Source organism: Ambystoma mexicanum, chromosome 6p (genome assembly GCF_040938575.1).
Source record: "Ambystoma mexicanum isolate Mex_15411 chromosome 6p, UKY_AmexF1_1, whole genome shotgun sequence".
Lineage (NCBI taxonomy): Eukaryota > Metazoa > Chordata > Amphibia > Caudata > Ambystomatidae > Ambystoma > Ambystoma mexicanum.
In genome coordinates this window covers 911967145-911994863 of record NC_090935.1, presented here as the reverse complement: position 1 = coordinate 911994863, position 27719 = coordinate 911967145, and the positions used below count along the sequence as shown (strand labels likewise).

Genomic DNA, 27719 nt, shown 5'->3' with positions numbered 1-27719 from the left:
AATTATTGGCAGCTGACTGAAGGACTTCAATACATACCCGATGGACCCGACAAAGGAGACACAAAAAAAGGTCACATTGACCTACCTGCCATGCAAATGGAATGCAAGAGAGGTTGGAGGTGAACCCGGGTGCTGGGAGAGACCACCAATACTAGTATATGGCAAAGTATATACGAAGAACGGATGGGTGGATGGAGTAGTAGGAAGCAAGGTAGTGACATTGGCAAATGCATCAGTGATGACAGTACAAGAGGAAAATGACAAATGCTACAAGGAATGGACAAAGGGTGCAGCGCCGCTAACTTGGTTGGACAAAGTAGAGGAACCAATAACGGTAATACCCGTTGCAGCACCTACACTATGTTACCAGCACAATGGTGAGGCTGATGTTGGAGTAAACGAAGGATGTAAAAAGAACAATAAAGATCCCTGACGGGGGAGCAGGAACAGCCGCACTGATGGACCACTATTGGGCCTGCAGAACAAAAGCTTATAACAGCCTACCACCATCATGGAATGGAGTATGTACCATGGTACACGTCAACGTACCTTCCCTGGTAGTACCACAAAAACAAATCAACCTGGAGAATTTCTCTAAGATGGACGAAGGAAACAAACGGAAGAGAAGGTCCCTGGATAAAGCAGAAAGAGCCGCAAGGAGGGACATTACTACAGAGAAGAAAGTATCCAGAGTAAAAACTCAAGGAGAACCACTGACTGGAAATTACCTGTGGAGAAGATCAGAAACAACACTGAGTGAGATTCCACCAGCACACAGACTATTTAGCAGAGCGGCAATGTTCTTTTCCTCTGTGATACATCCAGGAGTGCAGGTGTATGCGAATGCAAAATGGCTACAGATAAGATGGGAGCTAATGATGATGATTAACTCCACCGTTAACGGATTCAACGCAATTAAAGAAGAACCAAGAGCAATAAGGATGGTGGCCCTACAGAACAGGTATGTGCTAGACCTGACAGCAATGGAAGGAGGTGTTTGTGCAAAAAATTGGAAGTTCCTGGTGCACGTTCATTCCTGCAAACGACGAGGACAACAGCACATTATCCGCAGCAGTATCACAGCTGGCCAAGATGCATGCCAAAATGGAAGAGGGAGCAAAGGGGGTGAAGAAGGATGGTAGCTGGTTTTATTACCTCTGGTCATGGATGCCATCATGGCTGACGGATGGTCTCAAGGTTGTGGGAAGATGCATGATCCTTGGAATGGCTTCACTGATGGGGATAAAGTTATGGATGGCAAGGAAATGATAGTCATGCAAGTGCTAATGCCCGCTGAAGACGACAAGCACGCAGATATAACAAAGGAACGCGAGTGGCTGTGGCAACATATAGTGGAAGCAGACTTGTACCCGCCATCGATAAAAGTGTAGAATCCACGAAACCCGAAGAGCTATGTTGGAAAATAGGTTTATTGCAAGCCGGGTGGCAGATGCGTATACATGCACTGGTCCTTTGAAGATCATGTGGACCGATACGGACACCTGGCAGGAATAACGAAGGTATGGTGAGTAAGAGGTGATAAGAGTGGATGATTTTGTGGTCGACAAGTCGACCAGAGGGGTGACTGAAGAAGGAAAATGGGACAAACCCTTCCCCCGATCCTTGTCCACACCATGGCCTATGACATCACGACATAAGCACCCAGCGCGGGATGAGTTCCGCCCTCTGACTGCTGCCCCAGACGTCAAGATCCACCGTGGCCATGCTCCGCACACCCAGGCCAGCTGCACGTCACCCAAAGCACGTGGTGGGACCTCGGGTGGAGCCGAGACCGACCATATGGACCAACTTGATTAGACGTCACCTACCAGTATCGCCATAGTTAGTGATGACATGACGACATAGCCAATGGACAAGGACACACGTGCCACCAAGCACCTGGATCAGACACACACCAAGAATATACTCCGTGCTATGACGCAGAGGACCGCTTACACTCACACTCACGCATCGTTATTTTTCACATAGGCTAACTCTGCACTGCCAAACGCAAGATGCCAGAAGAGCTTGTGTATATGTTTGCAGACGCTTTTGCTACTAAAAACCCTGAACAGGTCACCCTGTAAATGGACTAATGTAGAAGGACCCAAGTCGCACCTCGCGACCACCGTGTATGGACTGTATGCCGCCACCAATAGACTAGGCCAAGGTGGTCCGCAAACCAGAGTCCCCAGGCCCGCAGCAGCTCAGACGGAGCTGCAAGGTGCTGATCATGCAGAACAAACCCTGACGGGAGCCCCACAGCCAAGGCCACAAAGTTTCAATCTACTCGCCGTGCTCCCAGTGCCAAGGTTACACCTGCCACTGCTAAACACTCCTCTGAGCAGATATACAAATCAAATCCCCGTAATTATGCTTCAGCCATGGTCTATCAACACGTGACCAGACCGACCTGATATGATGCCAAGCCCCAAGGACCAGAGAAGCTCTGGGGACCCAACAACAAAGTTACAAGTTGGACACTAGCGGCGATGGGCAAGGGAGAGTCAACAGCCAGTAGTAAGACCTGTCCATTGTCTTACCACTGACACAGTCATACATTGTTGCCAACACCAGGTACATTACGTGCTGGGAACGGCGATGGTCCCCGGCTTGGGGGCTCGTGGATGTACCAATCAGGATACAAGATGCTAATCACTGACAACACCATAATTGAACCAATCACTACCTTTCTTCATGTAACACTTTCTATGTAGCCATTTTTAGGGACGACCCAAGCGTACCGCCTGACCTCTTCTCCACCACTATTTTCTCCTGTACTGATCCATTCTGACCCTACCACTCAGGGAACCAACCCAGTGTAGCGTTTGGTTTAGGGGCTAGTTTTGCCAGGTGACACACACATTAGTGTCATCCGATTAGAAAAAGGGCCTGCGAGCCCATCACTGTTCCTTAGGTACATATGCTCCGAGAACCCGTTCCTGTCCCTTTTGTGCAATAAACAGCCGTAACTATTTGCTCTTGTGTGTGCCTCATACTCCTTTGGGACGCAGGAGGAGTTGGGGCCTGTCACGATGCCTGCCCCCGGAAAGCCAGACCAGGCCCAGCAACCCCGGAAGCAGGCATCATGCCACTTGAAGCATGCCCAAAAACCTCAGTTAGGGGCTATTTGGTTACAGTCCTGACTCCAATGGCGCCAGGCTCATAAGAATAAAGTCAGTCCTTGCGCCATGGGCGCCAGGCTCATTACAGAAAACTTACCTGATGCAGACTATGCTGCATACCTACCTGATGCAGACCATGCTGCACGAAGCCACAAGCCAAATGAGGCTTAGAGGGACTATTTTACCTCAGGGACTCCTTTCCTCTCGGATGGGGCTGTGGAAGAATACTTACCTGGGACTTCTTCCAAGGCTATTTAAGCCCCACCCGGACAGCCACACGTGTTTCGCGTTATTCTGCGTGCTGCAGCGTAACGCTCACCGTGTCTTCAGCAGCTCCAGTCTTCAGCCACGCCCGCTTCAGCCCTGGAACACGTGGAACAAGAAAAGGAGAAGGAGAAGAGGTCAGAACAAAACCCTTACCTGAATCCTTGATCCAGCACATCGTCGATCTGGAAGAGAGAAGTCTTCACAGGTGCGTTGCCACGCACCTCGCAGCGCCGCAATGACCTCACCATCCGGGGCTGCATTCCTTTACTCCATCGCAAACCCAGCATCTCCAGGCCATTCTTCAACACCTGGGGGAGACAAGAACAAATAGGTGAGCAAGGGCAATACAAACCACCCCCAAAGACTTACCTGATTACCACAGGGGGGTACTCACCTCATCTCGGGTCGGCACAGTCAATCCTGCATCACCGCCGCACCCCGGCCCCTAAGGGGAAAACAAGGACAATACAACCTACCCCCAAAGACTTACCTGATTTACCACAGGGGGGTACTCACCTCATTTCGGGTCGGCGCAGTTAATTCTGCATCATCGCTGTACCCCGGCCCCAAAGGGGAGAACCACAATAGACTTACCAGGATCTTACCAATTGCCACTTGGAACTCTTCTAGTGGTTTAAATCTGCAAGGAATCTGGCAGAGTGAAGATCAGACTTTTGAACTCTTACGAACGATTGGACTTTAGAGTCAATACTGGAACTCGCCAATTCCTCCACGCCAGTGAAGTAACTGGTCGTCTACGCGCCCCTGCGCTCCACGCAGGATGGAGAGCTCACCTTTCCAAATCATCAGGTGAGATTAAGAGGGGACTTCAGGAGTGTTCTGTGGGCTGACAAGGGGAGTGGGAAGGCGGGTTAACGCTCAGATTAGGGGAGGTTAATTCCCCTTCTCCATTAGAGAAAGATATTCGTACGAGTCCAACAAACGACGTTAAGTGGGTCTGTCCAGTCTGTCATCTCGGCTCTACGTGTTACTCTGGTGGAAGCAACAGCGGGCCAGTCCAGATCGACGCCCCCGTGGGAATCAGGTGAGCGTAACAGGGCCTCCCAAACCCGGAGGTCCGTGCACAGTCCTGCTGACCCCCGGGAAATCACCCCGACACAATACAACATTTTGGAAATAACAATATAGTGCTGTATGCAGCAATAATCACTCAAAGCGCTAGAGGCCTGTATTTGTCTATAAAAGTCTAATTTTGCAAAAGCAGCCACTTAGTGAAAAGTGTTTTATATGCGTTTCTTTTATTCATTGCTATATGTATTCATTCTAGTAAAGCGCTTAGTAGTCTTCATATATGCATGCATGCAACAGGTCTAATTAAGCAGTTCAGCAAAAGAACCACATGTGCATGCATACTGAGCCAGTATGCCGTAAACCTTGAATACATGTGTAGTCTCCATATTAATGGCAACCTTCCCATGAGGAAGAGCCAGAGTGCAAGCCGAAGTCCTTGACTCAGAACCCAGACTGATCTCTTTGCCAGACGCTTCAGAGCAACTTGCTTTCACAGCAAAGTTCTGAGAACTGATTAGAAGACGCTTTGAGTGTCTTTCGAAGAGCCGATATTGTAACTAGACACCAAGGGCTGATAATTTAGAAACGTACTAAAGGGGGAGGTGCTTTTTGATTTGTTGATCTGCATGACACATGTAGGGAAGGGACTAAACGTCTATGCTGCATAGACTTCAATTGCCCATTAAGTGACAAGTAGTTTTTATAATTAGGGACTTTCAAATTTTACCCATTATAAACCCCATGCAAGCCCATATAGGGGGCTGGCTGGTGACAGTAATACAGTGTTATGATGCAGCGCTGAATTAGAAGAGAGCAGGATTAGAGGGGATGTTATGCTTCTTAGAAGCTAAACCTTAAAAGTCATTTAAATTGCAATGGGGCTGGCTTGACTGAACAATGCTTTAAATTTGGTTTGAACAATGAGATGTGCTTTGCATTTTATGAGGAAATATTGAATTGCATTGCTTGCCTTATTGATTGGTTTCAAGCTAAACCAAAAACCTAAAACAGGGGGTTGCTTTGAATTATGCAGTATATTTGATCTTTATTGGTCTTGAAGCATGGATAGGGCTTTTATTTGAGTAAAGCCCATGACCCATGATTGTTACTTGATGTAGAGTGTTTTGATTACTGAAGAGACACTTGCCATTTCCCAAATGAAGGTGCTTAGATTCTAGGTAGAACAGATAAATAATTAGAAGGTCGTTAATTGCAACAAACATGTTGGACTATTGTGTCGCCCTAGTGAGATTATACTGAACGAGGGTCTTCTATTTATAATAAATGTGTTATTTTTACAATGTGGTCATTTTTAACTTAGGTATGTTTGTACAATGAAATGCCAACTAGGTTATGTGATGTATAATGCCTTTCTCTATGAAGTCTTTGTCTCTTCCTATCCCTGCATAAATATGTGCATTAGGTGCAACGAGTTAAAGATCAGCGAGTAAATGTATCATGCATCATCTTATCAGGTGTAAGGGTGGTGTATGTGAGCGGGGAACGGACATCTACTCTGAGCCCCCCCCCTCCAAACTCATTAATTATAACCAATTGCTGCAGAGCACAGTTCCACCAAGGTAAAACGAGGAAGCCGTTCTCTAGGTTCTGAACGAGTGTACGACAACCTACCCGGTTGCATAGAAGAGCGCTACATTTTACTACCAGCTAGGCTGGGAGGCGGAGGGGTCCCAACCCGATTAAAATCAGAGCTCTTATTCAAGCCCGGTTGGTGCGGTTTAGGACACAAAAAAATGCTGGATTCCAGAGCTCTGCCAAATACCACTGTATCGGTCTCATCCTAAGCTGAGCATGTGGACAGAGATGACGCATGCAGTCATCAATCACAGTAGGCACTGGAACCACTGCAAGGAAGCGGGTTACCGTTGGTTGAAGGTAGTTGATCTGGTACTGAGTCGGGAAAACCCAGCCCAGGACAGAATTACAACGCAGGTAGATGAAGACCATATTGTGTGTTGGGACTTCTGATTTACCAATAGCCCTAAACTGCATAGTAAATCCAGAAGCATAGCAAGGTCTTGCCTTGTCTTGTACTCTGAGGCTGCTCTGGTCATACAATCGTCCAGATACTGGTAAATGTGCATACCTGATTGATGTAGATGCACACCTACTGCGGTCAACAGCTTGGTTAACAATATGGGAACCGTGTTCAGCGCAAAGGACAGAACATTGTATTTGAAGTATGGCTCTCCCAATGTTGGAGAAACCGGAAGATATTCCAAAGCTCACATCTCCAGAGGTTTATGTACCACTTTCAGAAGCCTTTCCGAACCTGCCTGTATCAAGGGAGGTAAAGGGGAAGAGGCGGAAAGAGATGGTCTCTAACCCTTTGATACCACAAACGCCCTCAGGGTCTTGCTCCATCTGCCACAAAATACAAACTCGCCCTCCAACTGGAGATGGATGGACACGGATAAGTATACCATTTTTGCTGCTCCTCAGCTTGTGAGCACAGTGCTGGATGGACGGTAAAAACCCCCGTTCGTAGTATGCGCTTTTTTCCCCAGGTACTAGGCGATTTGTCTGGCTGTTTTTGCCTCATTTTAAGCTATCCTTAGAAACAATCTGAGGTCTTCTATCTAAAGTCTCATCGAGCCAGCATGGAAGGCCTTTTGAGGTTGTTTCGCTAAAACCGCCAAAGACTTCGCAGGAAAGGTAGGTGTCTTTCTTAGAGCTCAGCCTCATTGAAGGGTAGATCTAGTATCTTGTCCTGAGCATCTTGTGCAAAGTTAAGCGCTTTCACAGTATTGTTCAATTGTCTGCTCCGAATCAACAGCCCATGAGCAGACATGTCTATGTGGTGTGCAGAGGCTTCCAGAAAGTCCTGGGCTACAAACTTGGAATTTGCCACCCCTGTACGAAAAGCTGCTTGATTTTTCGCTGACAGTTCTCCGTGAAAGTCAGCCAGCTCTTTTCTAGGGCCTTATTACTTGCTGGCAGCAATACGTTGACATTAAATTGGTCTTAAACGCAACAAAGTTAGCGCACACCTCCTCTCCAAGGGCAGCCAAAGGCTTTTCTTTGCCAGGGGTATAGAAGATGAGGTGGTCAAGGAGGACAGAGGATGGTTACCCCACTTGATGAACAGTGATGCCACCTACCAGAGGACAATGGACCCTATGGTTGACTGTGTCAGAGCTCAACTGCCTGTAACATAGGTCGAGGAGCTTGCTAGGGTAGAAGAGTGAGGATTGGTCCACACCTTGGACGCCTCAGCAATTGCATCTTTTTACATGGCAATGCCCGAGAGGTGGAAAACTAAGGCCCAAACACCAAATAAGACTCCATGTTCACTGTGAAGGTCAGCTTCCACTGAAAGGTTTAGGAAATTTGCCACACCGTTTATCCTCTCAAGAACAACTTGGCTGAGGTTGGAAGCTCTTCTGATCTCTGCAAAAGTGTTATCGGCTGAGGCCTGCCTTGCAACCAGCAAAGGATCAGAGTCCCCCCCCACCCCATGGGTGGGTAGCTGTGAATGGAGTAGGAGTCTGGGGCTTGGGTGTCAGTGGAAAATCCACAGGGCAGAGCTGCCGGAATTGGAAGAGTGGTGATACGAGAGTAGGAATAGGGTTGATGACAGTCAGTATACCAGGAGCCAGAGGCTGCTGAGACAACGGGTCCTTAATCAACTCGAAGTACAACATCATAGCTTGCAACTTCCATGCGTTTTTGGAACCGATTGATATTAAGAGGACGCCAGAGTTCACGACACCAAAGGAGACAGGATCCACATAGAGGGATTGTTCGGATACCAGTACTGTTGCTTGGGTGGATGCCCCCATGAATCAGCATAACACATAGCTGAGGAAGATGGGTACTGCTTGGACCAAAAGGACACCATAGTCAGTAGTAGAATGGAGTGCAGGATTGGTCTTTGCGACTCCTCCACATACGAGTACTGAGGGAGCTCCACTCAGTATTGAGGCGAGGGTCTAGCTGACATGGAATCTGTGGCTGTCAAAATGATGCCAGCCTGTCCTGAGTGCGCTGCCATCTTTGCTTTGATGACTGTGGCACAGCAGAGGAATTTTCGGGCTTAAAGTATCTTCCCTTGATCATCGCTGAAGTCTCAATCGAGTCCTCCGACTGAAATCCGGTATAAGTGGCATGGACCGTGGAGTTCCAGGCGCCTCTTTACAAGTCCTTGTCAGATGCTCTGCGGAGCCCTCAGCAGTAACGCTGGTCACAGACCCAGTGAGGTCCTCGGCATTACCACAAGGACATCCAGTGAAACCCTTGGCTTGAGAGCCTGCAATAGCCTTAGAGGCTTATGGGTTGCTCCAGATATAAGATGAAGGCCTTAAATTGCTCCTGCTGGATGCAGCTGCTCCAAGAATAATGTCCCTTCACCAGATGCATAAGAAAAAATAATTCCCCTACATGATGATCTCTTCACTTGACAAACTGCCCAAGGTGCTGTGTAGGAAGCGTTCCAAAGATTTCATCCATGTGCACCAATCCTTGGAGCGCCTGGTGTGAGAGAGCATCAAATGCTGCGCATGTGTCTCAGCGATGATCAGGGTCCAGACACTCCATAAACAAGGACTGTGGTTCCTGCACTGAAAAGTGACGCAAGCCCCACCAGCAACAAGAAAACCCTAGTTTAATAGCAGACAAATGGAGGAAACTGACAGGATACCTGCTAGAACAATTACAACAAAAGTGAGGAAAAAAGAAAAAACACTGAAGTGCGCTTCACTGTGTGACTGGCCTGGTCGACATGGAAAAAAAGAACTGATGGCTGGCTTTTGTCAGGCAGTACGCACACTGTACCTCAACATTTTTATTTGGAGAACATTTTTTGTTTTATGTGCAAATGTATCATTTCCGTACCCAAGAGACAGACACTCAAATAATGTAGGAAAGGGGACGAAACGGGGGAGTAATTAGATTTCTCAGATTTACCAAATATTTTGTTTGTTGTTGTGCTCCTCTCACAAATGCAATATGCATATCATTGGTGCAAACCTTTTCACTGTATTAGACCAAACCACTCCAATTAAAATCTATCCATAGACTTGAATTTAATCCCGTATGTTTTTTAATAGGGTAGTGAAATCAAATTAACCTCTCCTCCTTCCATGAAAGTATAATTTATTTTTATTAGCTCCACTTGCATTCAAGATAGAATATAATTTCTTGATGACCTGGTATACAATTTTCACACAGTGATTCGAGACCAGAAACAGCAAGGAGTACTACTATACAAATGTAACTGCAATTTACAAAGGCAACTCTAGGCGAAATTGTCTCTTTAATGCAAAGAGAATAAGGTTAAAAAAAAGTGTAAGCAGATAACGTAAACTAATAATGCAATCAGGTGTAGCCTCAAAGCGCTAATTAATGCACAATAAAAAAATCTTCGTACATTAGCTTCAGGAAGAAGTGCATTTTACCCTACTTAACTGATATTCGTTTTATTTTCCAAGACCATAACATGATTCCCATCAATCGTCAACTTCACAATAAAAAATACTTTTCACTGTAGCCTCTCAAACGCTTCTCATCATTGAAAAATGTAATGGTGCTATGGTTATGCATGTGTAGCCTCAGCTAAGTTTGGCAGAGCAATGGTGATCACGTGTGAAAAACGAAATAGCAAAAAAGCATGTATCATTTTATATATGGAAGGCCTACATAAATTCATGTGGCATCCATATATTAGAAACGATGTTGTCATGCTGCTGTATAAGGTTTATACAAAAGTAAAAGATCAATAAATGTAGATCATATGTAATAAATGATCTAGTAGAGTGGTATGGATGGTTGTGAACTGGGGATTAGGCATAAATGAACCCAAAGAACCTGCTGCACCAGTAGATGATTCTGCCCTAGGAAAAATAACAAATAACTGAGTGACGACCAATATTAGTTGTATACCACATGCTATGTCAGTGTATAACTATGCTAGGAAATAAAGGAGCATCTACAAATGTGAGACATACGTATACTCAACAGGTTTAAAAGCATTTAGAACAATGCCATCTAAAGAATCTAATTAGGTTAGACAAACATGCAAAATGCGTAAACACAGCCATCTTACCATTGATCATGAAAGTCATTGGCATAGAGTAACCTTTTATTCAAAGCAGAGTCCGTATTATTGGGCACTAAAAACAATATGCTGCATTTCTATTCCAAAAGACAACCAATAATAGTATTTAGGGTAGTTGTTTCCAAAGTTTGTTTTGGATTCTGTTGAGAGCAGTGGTAGAAGTGTGCCAAAATAAGTAGTGGAACTGTAACTCAGGCAGGGTATGGGGCAGAGGGCAGGGAACAAGGCGCACCAAATGTTTCAAGGGGTTGTGGATAGGCCATGGTGACAGAAAAGTGGGTGGAACAGGCCACAGTCCTGTGTTTTTTTCATTAACTTCTCTCAGTTGGCTAGTCAGTTGGAACATTTATATATGGCCTTATGAAATCCACTCTACTCACCGATCGTTAAACTGCCAAACCCATACTTAACAACAACCTGAACAACAACTGATTCAACATGGTCGCGCCTCAAGCAAAATGTGTGCAGTCATGAATAGAATTTGGTAATTTATTACAAAGCCTAGATCCCAACACTGAAAATCTTTTCTCTGATCTGAAAGAGTCTGTGGGATGAATAGTCTGTGGTCCTAAGTACACACAGGAGTGCATAACAGTAGTCTAAGTGACCAGTCAGTATGGCTCGTACTTTAACTGCACGTTTGTTGTCCAGTGGCATAAATGTGCAAATCTTATGTAGTTCTACAATTTTAAAATTCAGCAGTAAACAACTCCTTCATTACGGCAGTGATCCCCGACTCACTCAAACATGCTTTAGTGATCCCCTCGCTTAAAAAGCCTTCTCTCGACCCTGAAGTGATGGCCAACTATCACCCCATTTCACTCCTGCCTTTCCTGATGAAGGTTTTGGAGGCACTAGTATCTCCATTACTATCTACATTTCTGGAATCCACTCAGTTTCTGGATTCCTTTCAATCTGGCTTCTGACCTGGCAGAGGTACCGAATCCATTCTCAACTCTGTGATGGATGACCTTATGCGTCTTGTTGATCAGGGCGGTGTCGGAGCAGTCCTGCTTTTAGACCCGTCGGCTGCGTTCGACACCGTCAATCACTCTCTTCGAATCTCACGGCTTTCCGAAGCCGGAATTTCTGGTCAAGTCCTCAAATGGTTCATAGCTTTTCTCACTAATCGCTCTCAGTCAGTTTCGCTTCCCCCTTTTTGCTCTGCCCCTGTCTCTCTCTCTCTTGTGGTGTCCCTCAGGGCTCAGCGCTTTTCCCTATTCTGTTCAACATCTATATCAGATATCTAGTGTTCCTCATTGAGTCTCATGGGTTCTGCTTCTATTCATACGCGGATGATACCCAGATACTGGTCCTTCTGGACCTAACAAAACCTGAACCAGTTTACAGGCTGAAAAAGTGTCTGGAGGAACTGGGACTATGGATGACGCTGAACTGGCTCAAGCTAAACGGCACAAAAACGGAAGTCCTGGTTGTGGGTACTTCTACCCCTCACGTGTTCTACCACTCGGCTGATTTCTGGCCCTCTTCCTTTACCCGTCCCATCATTTAGGAACATGGGAGTGCGCTTCTCGGCCACCATGACCATGGACGAGCAGGTCGGAGCAGTTTGCAAATCAGGTCACTTTAAACTCAAGGTTCTCCGAAATGTCCTCCCTTTTATTCCCTCTGCCAGTGAGGCGCCGGTTCTGGCAGCCCTGGTCCTTAGCGTCCTGGACTACTGCAACTCACTTTATCTGGCGCAGCCTGCCTATCTGATTGGTCGGCTGCAGCTGCTTCAAAACGCTGCAGCCCGGTCCATCATCCGCCCTCCTTTTGGAGCCCATATGTCTCCCTTATTGCGACAACTCCATTGGCTCCATGTTGCTCAGCGCATTGTGTTTAAGTCTATGTGTATAGTACACCGGGCATTTCATGGATCTGGAGCAGAATATCTGCAAATTAAATTCACACTATCAGCCCACCAGCACCCTTTGCTCCCTAACCACCCGGTGGGTGGTTGTACTCAAGTTCAAGCTGGCCCGTAAGGGTGGCCGTGCTTTCTCTGTCGCTGCTGCAAGAACATGGAATGACCTTCCCAATCCTTCACGTGACATCTCAAATCACCCCGCTTTTCGTCGAGGATTAAAAACCCTGCTTTTCTAACTGCGCTCCTTTCTGCCTGCCTCCTCAGTGCCAAGATGCCTCCGGGTGAAGTGCGCTTTAGAAGTTCCGATAACATAACAAAATACAGTCATGAGAAATGGCCTGGACCTTTAAAAACTAACATCTAAGCATTTAACCTGAAAACAACTTGACACGTTTTCATTAAAAAAAATCAGGGGGATGGGGTGTTGAGAGATAACTTCTTAGTGTTAGCAGAACCTTAAGATGAAACCAGATCGAGTTCATCCAGGCTGAGCTGCCATTCACTCTTTGTGAATGTACAGTGAAGCAGATTTCAGTTTACCTGTATCTGCTGTTGGGTTAAGAGGTAGGTTTTAACTTCAAAATTAATGGTAAAAATGGTTATCAAAAGTATGGAACTGTTAACAGTAAAAAAAAAGAAAGGTGGTTCAGCTTGCAAGCTCTTTCCATAGGGCCGTATTAGCTACTGGCAGCCAAACCTTGCCATTAATTCAGAAAAGAGTTAGCTTATACCTTCTTTCCAAGGGCGTCCAGAAGCTTCTCTTATCCAGGGGGATAGAAGATGAGGTGGCCAAGGAGGACACAGAGCATGATCCTCTTGTGGAACAAGGACACCACCTGACAGAACTATAAAGGCGACTATTTCAGAGCTCAATTGTCTGTAATACAGGCCACGGGAGGAGCTTGTTGGGGTAGAAGAGCTCACTTAGACCAATGGTTGAGAGTCTAGGAATGTTGTTTACATGGTTCCTAGCAATTGATAGCTACCCTGTTAACATGATGCCACACAACGAGGCGAGCGCTACCCATAGGCACATTTGCTTATACATAAAGGTAGTAAGTTAGAAGCAAAAACACTATTGATGTCAACCACTTGGGGTTGGGTGAAACTGTCTGAAATAACAACATATACAAATATCTAAACTTTGGTTCGCGCAAGTTACACCCGAAACTGTTACAGTAAACACCACAAACTTTTTAACTAGGGACCACACATTCTATTTCAACTTTATAGGCATATATAATGTCAATTCTTTTACACTTAAGGTTTTCACTTCTCACAAAATATAACTGTCCCCTCCACTTCACTCATAATAAAATGGATCCACAAAATATTTTTTCTAATTTGCAATTATCTCTATAGAAAGTCCAACAGAAAATTAGTTTATAGTCACCGTCATCAACTAGCCTGAAATGGCTAACTCAAACACATTCTCAAAATTATTTGGTCATTGGGTGGCACTGAGAAATCTTGGCAAGTTGGGATGTTACTGGGGGAGTAGTTGCCTATAAGTGCAGCTTAATATCACAAAAGTTATATATTTGTAGTGTAATCCAATATTCAATGTACTCTCAGACATGCCAAACTGTTGCACATGCTAACAAACAGTTCTCAAGTCAATGTGTAAATCGGCTGTGTTTCATTTGGGTTTGCAGGACAAACATGTTTTAGAACATGCAGATTTTACAAGCATGCTTGGAGAGGTCTACGACTACTAAAGACTACGACTTACCTCGGACTTCTCCAGTTTGTTCTGAGCATCGATTTGTGTGACAATTTCATTCATATTTGTCTCTAAAACCATTCCTCCCATTACCATTTCTGCCAAAATATTGTGCACCTAAGACAGAAAAACAGAAAGAGAGGAAGGAGAGCAAATGACAATGTAGAAGATAACACGGTACTGCAGATGTGTAAAGCAGGCATAGTTCACTAGTTTACTACATTTTACATTTCTTATGGTTCCTCCACTTGCGAACAAGGGGGCAGAGTATTGGAAACTACTTTGTCAACCTTTTAGAATCAAAAACTGCACGGCCATCATGGGCATAAGGAGATCTTGCATTGTCCTCTCCTCTCAAGGGTTTAGGGCACATGTTCATAACAAGCATTGCCAATGCCAATAGTTTGGGCTTTTGTTACCTGAAAAATACGCACAGTAGTTAAAAGTATTGGTGTTTGGCAATGTTTCTAACAAGACTCCAGAGAAGGACGCGCGGTGCTCATAAATTGGGTGGCTGAAGCAGACCTGGTTTTATTACACCATGAGTGGGTTTACAACTCCAAAATAAGCCATTAACTCCCACATGTCCGCTTTGAAAAAAAGATCGACAGTCACTTTGAGCACAAAGTTTGATGGTAAGGCTGGTAGGAACTAGGTGGGGATGGCCATAGGGATTAGCATGCAGAGTCAATGGGTGGGCAAATACACTAAAAACTTTGTGTCCCTCCTCATGTGGCATGTTTCCGTATATGTACTCCAAACAAGACCTATAGACTATGTATGCCTCCTCATATCATTCCTCCCTATCTGTACTCCAATGTAATAGTTTTGGCTTATAGGTGTTGCTTGCGACACATAAATAGCCCAGACTAAAAATGTCCATAAGGCTGCTCCCCCACTGCAATGTAAAAGACCGTCTACAAAGCTGTGATGTGGAAGGTGACCCAGAGCACTGGAAAGGGTTATGATTAATTCAACACCTTCTACCCATTACATTTCTGGGCTGTAAGGCAGCGGAAGATGTGAAATATGGAGTGCAAGACTCTATTACAAATCTGGAAGATGAGTAATTCTGAAGGGAAACCAAGACACACAGTGAACATACAAGAATGATTAGAAAAAACGTGTATGCCCAGCAAAGAATGCACAGAACTGTAAATCCCCACTTGTGTTAGTCCAAAGACACACTATAGACCTGCGCACGCAAAATGTCACAATTGTCCATCAGTGATATCATGACAGTCTGCTCTCAAGTTCCGAGAGGAAGAGTCCATTTTTTTCAACTGTGCTGACACCAATGCCAGTCACCTCATCTGAGGGGTATATCTGTCACAACTAGGGGACAGATGTATCACAGTCTGAGGGCTGAAAGTGGGAGGATGCAGGAAAAGAAAAGCAACTGAAAATTGGCTGGTGACTGCTAAAAGACAGAAAACATTGTTCATGCCTACAACCAAGCATGCCCAACAGCACCTTATTCTTATGCAAAAGGCACGAATTGAGTACATTTTCATGACAGCGGCCGGATAAAGAAGACTACAGTGAGTGGGGCAACTTTAAAGAACAGTGTGGGATTACAGGAAAGTAGGTCACATGCGGGGGGGGAAATGCTGGCCAGGAGTGACTTGAGGGCAAAAGAGTGGAATACATTTGAAAGGGCAGTTGCCCAACAGAAAGGCTCCAGAGGGAGACGAGCAGAGGTTGTAGGCAGCGGACAATGTGTGACTAGTTATAAGGGCCTATGAGTGGGGCAGCAGAGTAGCTCAGTGAGATGTGTACTTAAGAGCTATCCAGAGTGCTGGGGTTATAAGAGATGGGGCCATGTAGAGTACTTGGGCGAGTGTCTGATGATAGGCAGAGCATACTTAAGAAGTGGTTTAATCTTAAAGCTGTATTAGTGCTACGGGGTACTTTACAAAACTCATTGGGTGGAGGTAATGAAAAGACGTTGTCGTGGGTAGTGTAGAAACAAAAGGTTAGGTACTGTGGTATTGGTACCGTGGGGGGTGTACCTGGAGTTTAGGGTATTCGGCCGTCCTGGCTTGTGCGTGTCTTATGCATAGATGAATGGCTGGGGTGCCTAAAGCTAGGGATAATTCAGGTTGCGATTCTGCGAATAGTTCCTGTGGTGGGAGTAGTTCCATATGAGAGGGTTTACTTGCAGAGGGGTCTTGAGGGCGTGTTGGAGAAATAACTTTTGATGGTGGAGAATCGAATCTAGGGGCCCATTTCAAATGAAAGAATCGAGATGCCATCCACGAATGCCAGAGGTTACGGCAAAATCAACTAATGTAACAATGAATGCACACAAAAGTGTCATTATTAAGGTTACCTTTGTTACAGGTATCCCTTTATTAGGTTTGTCAACGTTATTGCAACGGGACATCACATTTAAACTAGAACTGGCAAAGCGCACGCACAAGGTTTTAATGGCAATCTAAAAATCTAACGCCCTTTCATTGAATACGAGTAATTTCTGTTTTGTAATACAGTACTAAACAAGCATGCTCCCCCTTTCAAAAGTGAAGATAAAAAAAAAAGATGTATACTCTTGAGTAAGGCATCAGTGAAAAATGATCATAACATGCAGGCTCCTAAATCGGCAGCAAAGGAGAAGTCACCATTTGCTGGGCTCTAGCAAGGAAGGTATGAGGGGCTTGGCGTGAATTGCAGGTTTGGAAGGCATGGACACTCTCCTACAGTACCTGTCTTTTCTTTCCTAGCTGTAGGTGGAATGTAAAAACAGCTTTAGCCCCCTGCTGTATGTCATGTGTCCTCTTGTGTGTTCGTGGGATTTTGTTTGCACTTTGTATTTCTAGCTCCACACTGGTGGGCAACGCAGCGCATGCCAGCAGCAAGGAGCTAGAAATGCTGAATACAGGCAAAATCCTGAGAACACATTGATCTTGAGTACTGTGCTCTGTGCGTTTGCGGGATTTTGTACACAAAGAGAGAGAGAGAGAGACTGACAGACAGAGAAAGAGAACACACACCACAGAGGTGCATTATAAGACTGGTTAATGCCCGTGCTCACCAAGAAATGAGAGGCAAAACTGTATCCTCCATGGTTAGTCAACACCTGAAAAAAGCCCATTACTACCAAAACACTGTCTAGGAACTTCATTCGTATGGCAAATATTTTTCACTCTGTGAACCTTGCTGCCGTCTTTTTAACCACAATGTAAAATAACGTTAACTCTGGCAATGCTTAGTAGCATTTGCAGACCCCCTCACCATTCTACAGCTCTCAACCAGAACATGCCACCCTTGGGCAACCAAATATTTAACCGAAATTGGCTGCAGCGAGGTCTATAACTCCTCCTTGATCGCCACACCCACAAGGATTCTCGCCATCCACCTTGAGAGAATGTAAAAGGGCTACTGGTCACAGCCCTCCAGATAAGGTGCGTATGAGGCCTTTTTACACACAGAAATCTTGTCAATACGGCCCTTCTAATTCTTCCTTGCGTACCACTTACACAGGCTATTTACGGCAGCACCCCCATGAATCATGGAGCTCACTGGTGACAGCCTGGCTAGCAGCAGCTTGCAAATTCACTTTTTACTTTAGTAATCTACACAGTTCCTTGGAAGAAGAAACTGGGATGAGTCCTGGTCCGTTTAATTTTGTTAACACTCCCCTCTGTTAATGATTCTATCAAGATAATACTTTGAGTAATGTAAAAGGGAATTTTTTTTGTTCACTTTGTTCAACTGCCTGCATTTTGCATATTACAGTTTTATTAAAGCATCTTGAATCATGAACATGCTTTTCACTATGCTTTAGGGCTGCATTTCTGCTAATTGGCTTTAATAGAGGCAGTGCAGTTGCAGCAGCATGGGAATTTCATACTTTGTTATCTTTTCATCACAGAAGCACACCGATTGCATAGCTAGGCATGTGGTCTGAACTTTAACTCCCTTTCTGGCCACCCACTGAAGCAGGTATAATCGGCACAGGTAGAAGCAGTGCTGTATATATTTTCAGTGGCACAGATTACACCTGTACCTCTCAACAGGACTGCTATATAGTCAGGCAAAGTAGCCTAAATTATCAACAGAGCTGCTATACCGTACGCATGTCATGGAACATTGCCAAATATTCACAGCAGGGCTGATTGCATTATGCCTACATTTATTAACAGGACTATGTTTTGGGACAGTACGTGAATTTCTTAACAGAGCTGCTGTTAAGAAGGCACGAACATGTGTTGGCAATTTCTGTAGCGAGCTAAAGTACAGAGCAAGAACAGTGTCTGAGCTCTTCCCACCAACCTCCAACAGTGTGAGAATATGGCATTGCTGTCATATACTTCAATCCCCTCTACTCGGTCTTAAGCTTTTCAAAACTTCTGCTTCTCCCATGTCAGATTACTGTGTCCCACTGCCAAACATCTAGCACATTTCAAGGCCTCGTTATGAATCTCCTGACTAATATAGGATAGACCAAACAGGCTTAGAGATTTTGACAAGCCATGTATGTCAGGCAAGCTTCGGAACTGCCAGTGCCCTAACCCTATGTTCCTTTCAGTGTCAGACTGTTGGGAAAGGCAGCTCAGTGGGTCAATAACCCTGCTGCAGAGATTATTTTGTGGCCTGTAATTTCAAATCCTTTTAATAGGTGATTTAATGAGTCTGCATTTAAGATGCAGGTAACATTACATTTTAACACAGTTGACTTAACTTCCGATTTATTTATCAAAAGGACTACTAAATGTTCAGCGATTCAGAACACACATTTCATCCCGGATGCTCTACTTGTAATGGCTCATAACGCATCTCATCAGGTCTGCTACACCTGTGATGGCTCAGAACACACACATCTCATATGGTCTCTTGTACTTGTAATGGCATACAGTGTTGGCAAAGCATCTGTATTCAAGCAAGTGTTGCATCTGGATAGACAGACTTCTAACCCTATAATTCCCAGCCTAATGGTCAAAAGATGTTTTGCACACATCTAAAAAGGAACACCCAATGGTAAAGATGTACTAGATTTTTAAATTAAAAAAAGGCATTTTTAGCTACCTGGATATTTATGGGTGCTATGCTAAAAGAGAAACCGAAAAACAGGAGAGAAAGAGCAACTCGGCATACAGAAGAACAAAGATGTTGCAGGGAGGTGGGGGACGAATAGGCAGAGAACATACTAAAATATCCAAGACACGAATTTGAGCTACAGGAAGAGAGCAATGAGCTACATGATAGGGCAAACAAAGAAAGTGAGAAGGGAAACAAGTTAATAATAGGACAAACACACAATAGGAGTGAGGGATAGAAGCAGAGCAATAAAGACATTTGGTGACAGTAAAATAAACAGTTCAACAGCAGTTGGGGAGAGATGGAAATAGAAAAACAAGACTAGAGAAGGGCAGGCCAATAACATAAAAGACAGTGCAAGAAAGATAATCTGAAGGAGTAGCAACCACAACCAAGAAAATGAAAACAGATATAACCTGAGTAGTGACATGAGAGAGGAAGGAGTTATATCAACCGATATAGCGAGATATAGGAGTGAAAAAGCAACAATAGAATGCAGGGATGGGAGAGGCAGCGTGACAGACTCTACAGGCACTACAAATAAATAAAAATAAACATAGTTATGCATGTGAATAAAGAAAAATATACCTATTAAGATAATTATTGAAAATAAATGGCCCCAATTCGTTAGATTATCAAATCAAAAAGATGTTACAGTCATGTAAAAATCAAATTACATTTTTAAAAGCTGAAACATACTTGGATAGCCAGGTTATGCTAAAAGTGTTTGCAGTGCTCATTTTAGAAGAACTAAACGGGTGGGTTGATGATTAAACATCCTTTCCACATTTCAGGTGTTTCTTCGATCAGGACTTGGTACTTCACTGAACGGGTATGATACTTACCCACTTAAGTGCACAATAAAAGAAAATCCTGGGGCGCTGCCCATCTATATTACAAGCTTGGATTTGTCAAGCGCATTTGATAGAGTAGATAGATCTCATTTATGGTGGAAGCTTTGCAGATGGCTTTTGCCGGAAAAGAGGTGTTTTTTTTTGTCTTATTTGTATTGTTATATAAAGAAACTAAAATCTGAGTGCGGCTAAATCAAGAGGGTATGTAACCAGGGCCATTAATACTAGGGGTGTAACCGTTATAGATACCATGAACAACTTAATTGAACTATAATAACCGTCACGTCTTTTATACCGGTATACCGTTTTAGGGCCTGCAGCTATTAAGTGAGGTTTTCAATCTGATTTGGAAAGGCTGCAGTAAGTAAGTGCTGCACAGTCTGGATCTTGCACTGTGGGATGTGGCATCTGCCAAGGGGGCTTTGTTTGGCAGACAAGAGCATAGGAAAGTGAGGCCACATTAGCAAACACAGCTTTGATGCTGCGACCGCTCTTTCTCTGTGATCAGTAGAGTTGGGTTAAAGATCCGCCGATTTGTAATTTTCCCACCAATTTGAAAGATGGGGAACTACACATCCCAGAATTCAAAGGGGGGAATGAACTGGATGCCCTTCTGATGCATATCCACAAAAATAGTTCACTGTAGACTGTATGAACAATGGGCCCATCAGTGCTTTGGGCTAGTATATAAATTAAGCCGCCCCATGCCCCACACTGTCCTCCATGTAGATTTGCACATTGGGACTTAGAGTTGTTGCTTCGCTTGATCCTTCACCCGCCTTCTGCATATGGCACTGGACTCAAGCAGGCAGGACATATTCTACATTTAATATGAAATATCCAGAGCAATGGGGGCGAGATATTTCTCAGGTCTATCCTCCATTTGTGACACCACCCATGAAAGCATTCCTTCGTCTCAACTCACATGACAAGGGTCCTAATGCGCTCAGACCTGGGAAAAATGGTAATGATGGGGCTGTGGTGCGGTGGTGGTGGCCCAGGCCATATTTGTGCCGATATGCATTTAACTCAAACTTTTGTGCCACTATCTTTAAGAAGATAAATGAACATCTATTACAAGAATCAAGAAAGAAATCAACAGCGCCCACTGAACGCTGTCCTGTTGGGATTACATGGTCAGTGGCGACTCCAACATCAGACCTTTATAATACACCAGACAGATGGTATACAAGCTATAGAGATTTGATCAATATGTACCCTTTCGGTGAGGGTGTGTTGGCTATGACATTTTGACAAAAGAAACAATTACATGGGCTTTCAGACCTCACATTAGTGACTTTTCTCCTTTTAATGGGATAAAGCGTTATCAAAACAAACTTTCATGGCTGATCGCAGCGAGGGGTCATGATGCCCATGCCATGTGGTTCTAAATTTATGCAGGTCGAGGCCGATTTTCAAAGTGATGACCTGTGACTAAGCAGCAAGCTCATTGCTCAAAATGTGCATTTTAACACTTCCACTAGTCACTCTTTCATTCAAGATGATCAACAAGTGAACGCCATGAAAGACCAAATCTGCAGCCGCCTTAGATTCCTGGAGGATCAGCTAAAAATGCGCAGAGACAAGTTTCAAAATGCCGACAATTTTATGACCTTTAAGAAAATATTAAGATTAGTTAACTCCACCTGCTATACCGCGATAACCATGATATACCGTCATTTGGCAAGAAGGTGATCCTTTGTTTGTCTACGCCAGCACTGCTTGCTTGCCCCACTACTTTTTGATCTTTACTTGGCTGACTTGGAGGAGTTATGGAATCGGACAAATTTGCTACCTGGGAGGTGGGGGTCAAATGAGGAAGCATTAGTTTGCCTATGCAGATGATATTCTCCTCTTTGACCCCCACCCCGTTGGGGCTACAACGAAAATTGGGTCTGTTTTTTTTAACATGCGAGGGGTAATAACCTCCGGATTAATGGCTCTAAATCTAAGGTGCTCATTTATTCTACTAAAAGAGCTCTGAAAATATTTCAATGGTTTGTAGGGGACCAGCATCTAGATACTGTAAAAAATGTGATGTATCTGAGATTTGATCTTCATGAAGAAACGGTCTTCATCTGTTATCACACAACAAAGTTCTATAATTCACCCCTAAACACTACTCGTGAACTGTATCAATTCTTGACAATGGTTTAAATGTAAAGTTCTGTTTATTCAAGGGATTCTTCTCATCTCCCTTTTCAGTCCAATTGTACGGGTCTCTATATACTTGCGTTTCATAGATTTGAACCCTTGTGGTTCGTTCCCACTTATTACTTCAAAGGGGCTCTCCAGACCCTGTTGCTGCGTTATATTGAATACTGTTCAATTCTGGTTTCTTGGGTTTCCGTAACCATTCTGCATTTTACTTTTTAGTTCCAGCCTTCTTATCCTTCCCCGAGCAAAACCGCTATTTTGTATCTTCATTGGGTCTGCTCCCTGGGGTTGGCATCTCCACAGGCAGCTCTCCCAAGTCTGCTTCTCTCTTCGACTTGCAAGGGCCGCTCGGACGGCTCGTCCATTAATCTCTGGTTCTCTTCTCAATGTGGGTATTGCTCCGACAGACCCTCCACTGCAACCAGCCTCAGTAGTAATTTTGTCTAGACACAGACTTGAGGCTTTGTTCCTGGACAGGATTCTGTTGTCTGTTAGTCAGCAGGCCACCGCAGCTTCAGCGTGATCACGCCACAGTGGAGACTGCTTTTCTGCCACCATCTCTGCAGCAGCTCTTCCACTGCACGGTCCTCCGGTGGTCCTTCGTTGTCTGCTTCTTGTGCTACCGCAGGCTCTGCGGTACTGCACGGCTCCAGTCCTTCTGGATGCTTCGTCAAAGGCTCGCCTCTGCGCTGGATTCTCTCTGGGTTCTTTGTCTTTTTTATGTTTGCTACATTGTTTCAGACAAGCAGACGAGAAGGGTACAACGTTGCTACTCGTTATGCTCAGCTCTACAACAAAGTGAATTGATTTGACCAGGTTCAAAGAGTGACCTTTTGGAAAACAAACTGTTTATGCTTGCTGGATTGCAAATGGCTGTGGAGGAGACTAAAATGACTGGTTATTTTTCAGAAGAGAAACGAAAAACATCAATCACCTGCATGGTCTTTAATGTCAATCTTCTTACAATTAGTTATGGAAATCTGCATAATGCACTAAGCTTGACTTGAAAAGGAAATGTGCTCAAGCAAACACTAATCTCTGGGCATATGTCGGCATACAGTGGCTCCTCTAGATTGTCTGTGCCTGGGAGGAGGCTCCATAGTCTCCCATGCAGACATATGCCCAGAGGTCATTGTTTACTCCAGCACTATCTTTTCAAGTCAAGCTTAGTGCGTTAAGCAGATTTTGGAAGTCTCTCTCCGCCTTAACACCTAGGCTATCATGTTGCCCCCCGCATCACCCGACTAGCTAGACGCTGTCTGCCACTCTCCTCCCCACCACACTGTACAGCTGTGCACCTCTGTATCCTAGCCCTGGCCCACTGTATATCTGTTACCTCTGAAAAATTCTTTGTTATGCATCTGTACTTTTGTATACCTCAGTAAAGCGCACTGTTGCTTCTTGAAGCCAGGTCCACGCTCAATAAATACAATAATAATAACATGCCTGTGGGGTCTTGGTAACCTTTCAAGTCACTCTTCTCCCCTTGGAATCAGATCATGACCAAAGCCAGAGAGAGCTGCATACGTGGAACAATAGAAAGCTACAACCTTTTTGCAAAGTCCATTGGCACACATCTGGCCATCACCCCTGATGGAGTCCATGGTAAAAAGAACTGAGTGACGTGAATCATCCCAAACATAACATGGTAGCTCATGGGAAAGGTTTCTGCCAACAGAAACAAGCAAAATCTCCATCCCAGATGTCCCTCTACCAGCCAAGGACCAAAACCTGATGGCAATAGGCTACTGCCATCTCCCGTCAGGATCATCTTTCGACTAGCTTGCAACGTGTCAATTTCCTGTAGCCTCCACTTCTTTCAGGGCTAACCCTTGAACTTGGCTGGGTCCCAAAAATCAAGCCAATCATATCGAACAGTTTTTGGCTCACATCTGCCAGAACGACAGAGTTGGGTGTACAATTATCCTTTCCCGCTCTTCCATCTAGCCAGTGATTTCCTCACATATGCTTGAGAATAGTAAAGTAATCTCTAAAAAGGGGTAGATTAACTGTATGTCAATAAGGATAATGTCACACAATGTATGGCTGTATCTTAGTGTAAATTCATAAAATACTTACATTAAAATGTAAAAACTATTACAAATGAGAAATTCTGTATATTTAAAATGCAGCCAGATTTGTTAAAAGAAATGATGCGCTTCATGGAAGGGTTGGTTTTAAAACACACAGTGGTTGGCATACAAAATGAGAGAAAAGCTGCCACCTACTACTTAATTTTCTTTTAAGTGCAAGAATGCCATACAAGCAATGGTTTATTAACTAAATTAACTAAGGATCCCGACTGGAAAAAGGAGGTCTGTTAGTCCATGCACCCAAAGCAAGGAAACAAACTTTGTGAAAAAAACATTACTCAAAGGCTTCAACTAACTGCACATTTAAAAAAAAAAAAAAAAGCCGATTACTTAGCAACTCTGTGGTCACATCTGAAAATTCAAGATTCTACTAACTCAAGATGTTATATCTGTGGATAAATGAAATCACTTCCTGAGGCTGTTATGCTGTTGAAAAGTTGAAATACCCTGCTTGAATTCTGCTGACCCCAAGGGTGATATTGTTAACATCTCTGTAAAATACCCAGCCAACCACATGTTTCTTTTCAGGTCGAATGTTTAGTTCGATCGATAGCGCAGCTCAGCACAGTACCTTGTCCACATGGAAAATTAAATCCAGCTCACAGACATTTTCAAAACATTTGTCTAATGTTTCAACGAATACCTGTAAGAACAAGAGGAAAACGTTCAAGGATGAAAACAAGTGTACTCATTTACGTAGGTTTATAACATTCATGTAAAGTAATAGTAACTGTAGATAGAAAGTGTGCCACAGATCATGAAACGCACTGTGAACAAATAAGTCAAACATTTTAGTAATCCGGACTTGGATGGCGAAGAATTGGAATAAACATGGCTTTTCCACTATTCATGCCACGTTTCATTTGCCCATTCATTTCAAGCAAGAAGACGTCGGATATTTGCATACTATGTATTATGAAAATGCATCACCAAATTTCGATTCAAACACATTTGCTCATCCGAGTAGTCCAAATCCATATTTCTGAACCGCTCATATTAGACGGATGATAACCGCGTGAAGTACACAGCCGCAGGCCTGTGACAGTAAGTCACCCTCAAAAAGGTATCCTGAAGGGACAGCAATTCGCTATGGGAGATTGTGCTCTGATCTCGGAGCCAGTCTTCCCTTTCATAGTCACAAAATGGAGGTGAGCCAAGGTAGGGATCTGGAAATCCCTTTCCATTGTTATTTGTCCCCTTTCCCTAGTTCCTGGAGACAATAGTACAAGCACCTCAAGTCAGGTCAGACAAACCCTCAGAAAAGTCGTTAGCATAGTGATCCAGGTCCTTCTGATCATGGATATACCTGGCATACAGGTCTCTGTGACCTATGCTGGAACAGCTTCTCCTTTTGGGGCAATATTCAATGTCTGGGTGTTCAGGCAGACATGTCGATTGTCCCTACTCCCATGTGTCGGGTCTGTGCATTTTCACAACAGCCAGGGTTGTACGATCCCAAGTGTTTTGTTTGTTCTGCCTCTCTTTGCCATTACATGACCGCATGTATAACATGGTACTGGACTTGGAAGAAGAAACTGTAGCCAATTTTCTCAGGGTTTGTCTGACCAGACTTGGTCTAGGCATGCTAGCGCTCTTGTCCACAGGAGCGCTGGAGAAGGTCCCATTGAAAAGTAAAAGGGAACAGCGAACCTCAAACCCCTTCCTTTGCAAACCGCCATGTCCGGACTAGGGGGAGCAGAAAAAAAAAGACACTAGGGAGGGTTCAGGACACCAACTCAATCACAAGGCCCAGGTCCACATCCTCCTTGCTCAGTCCAAAGTGATCTCAGTCATTAGTAACCCAGGCCCCAGAGCCATTTCACCACTTCCGAAATCTATCCATAGTATGCAATCACCTCCTCTATCCAACTCTACAAGCCATCTCGTAATCTGCAGTCTGCCTCGACTACCCTTGTGACACCTCACCCTCCCGTGCTTCCTCTCACTTCCACTCTTGCCCTATTCTTGCACTTGCATGGCATTCTCTTTCCCCGGACATCTGAGAAACAGTCCACAGCAATTTGTTCAAAACCAAACTAAAGGCCTACCTCCTTACCTCTGAGTTACACTCTTAACCTACCTCCCACCTTCCTTCTAGCTAACATTTTACCCTCGCCCCCAACATGCCTGTATGCATCACTTTGTCTGGCTCCAATCTAGCACTTCATTCATCATGGTCACATTGATTGTCCTTAATCTATGTATGCCCACCCATGCATTATCCCCAGTGACTCATTTACCCCCATCCACAAACTGTTCAGAACGCCACTGTATCTCCCGCCCATTGTAAGAAACTCACTGCTTCCCGGGAAATCTGATTTCTTACCTATTGTATGTTCTTTTATGATAAGAGAACTGTTCAACCCTGTATAGAAAGAAACAAAAAGGGACAGGAAGGAACATAGAGGTCCTCAAATGTTCAGTTCTTTACCAGAGCATTTCCAAATACGCTTGCAAGAGAAAATCTCTGGAGCAAAAGACTCAGATTCTGTATGGATGCAAAAAGATCAAGCTGTGGAATACCCCAGAGTGCAAAGATCTCAAGAGTCTCCCAACAAAGTTCACATTCAAGGAATACTGCACGCTGCCTGTTCGTGGCGTCTTCCTTCACATTTTACTTCCGCAAAAGGTGTATGTTAGAAAAAGAAGACTTGTATCTTAAGGTTCAAAACCAGATCAGCATGGTCTCCTTGCAGAGGGCGAATAGAGCCAATCCTCCTATACTGTTCAGAAGGTGCAAGGCCCGAGTGTTGTCTGTCCAGATCTGAAAACGCTTTGATTTAATGGAAGGAGGGCAGCTAAAACCAAATCACCCAGAGGTAAGCACTTTATGCTTGCAAAATGCATTCCTCATGAGTTGAAACCGGCAAAAAGCTTCCCATCTCGAGTTTTCAGAGATTACCACCAGAGATCCTGAGTCTCGCTGGATGGGATTTTAAGAAGGGGCTACACAATGCCCCAGAAAAGACCACTGGCTCTTGAAGTGATCTTATATCAGCAAAATACAGAAGCAATCATACTTGTGGACCTAAGGAAAAAAGTGCTGGAACCTTATGTTCAGTCCGTTAGATATCTAGGTGTGGTAACCAAAGGGGCTGGGCCACCAAGCAAGGGGATGATGGGCCTGGGAAGGATCTCCTGGTCCCCCTCCATTACCCACCAGTCCCTCAGAGAAAACACTTACATTGCATGGTTACCATTTAGCTCTGCAACAAAGAAACAAACCATCCTTTTTACTGTAGACTAGATTGTGCAGTCAAGGAAACCCTACTTCAAAGACCCAGAGACGTTCTATCTGAAATTTGCAAATCAGCGACTGATCTGCTAGTTCACAGTTTACCAGCAGCACTTCCTCTTGCAAATTATATGACCTTACCCATTATCTAGTGGCAGCGATTCCACTAGTGAATTATATAAAAATCGCAATTTTACCAGCGATAAGCCTTCCCTTTCACACATAGGAGGATTAAAGAGACTTCCAA

General features: G+C 44.3%; 1 protein-coding gene across 2 annotated transcripts in view; it reads right to left on the bottom strand.

The window, feature by feature from the left end:
* Positions 1-27719, bottom strand: part of AP3S1 (adaptor related protein complex 3 subunit sigma 1) — a 223113-nt gene that overhangs the window by 52019 nt on the left and 143375 nt on the right. For both annotated transcript variants that reach the window (XM_069625534.1, XM_069625535.1), the window contains exons 4-5: positions 24809-24880; positions 14103-14210 (exon numbers count right to left, since the gene is read on the bottom strand). In XM_069625534.1, the coding sequence (XP_069481635.1) occupies positions 14103-14210; positions 24809-24880 (180 nt within the window). The remainder of the gene's footprint in view (positions 1-14102; positions 14211-24808; positions 24881-27719) is intronic.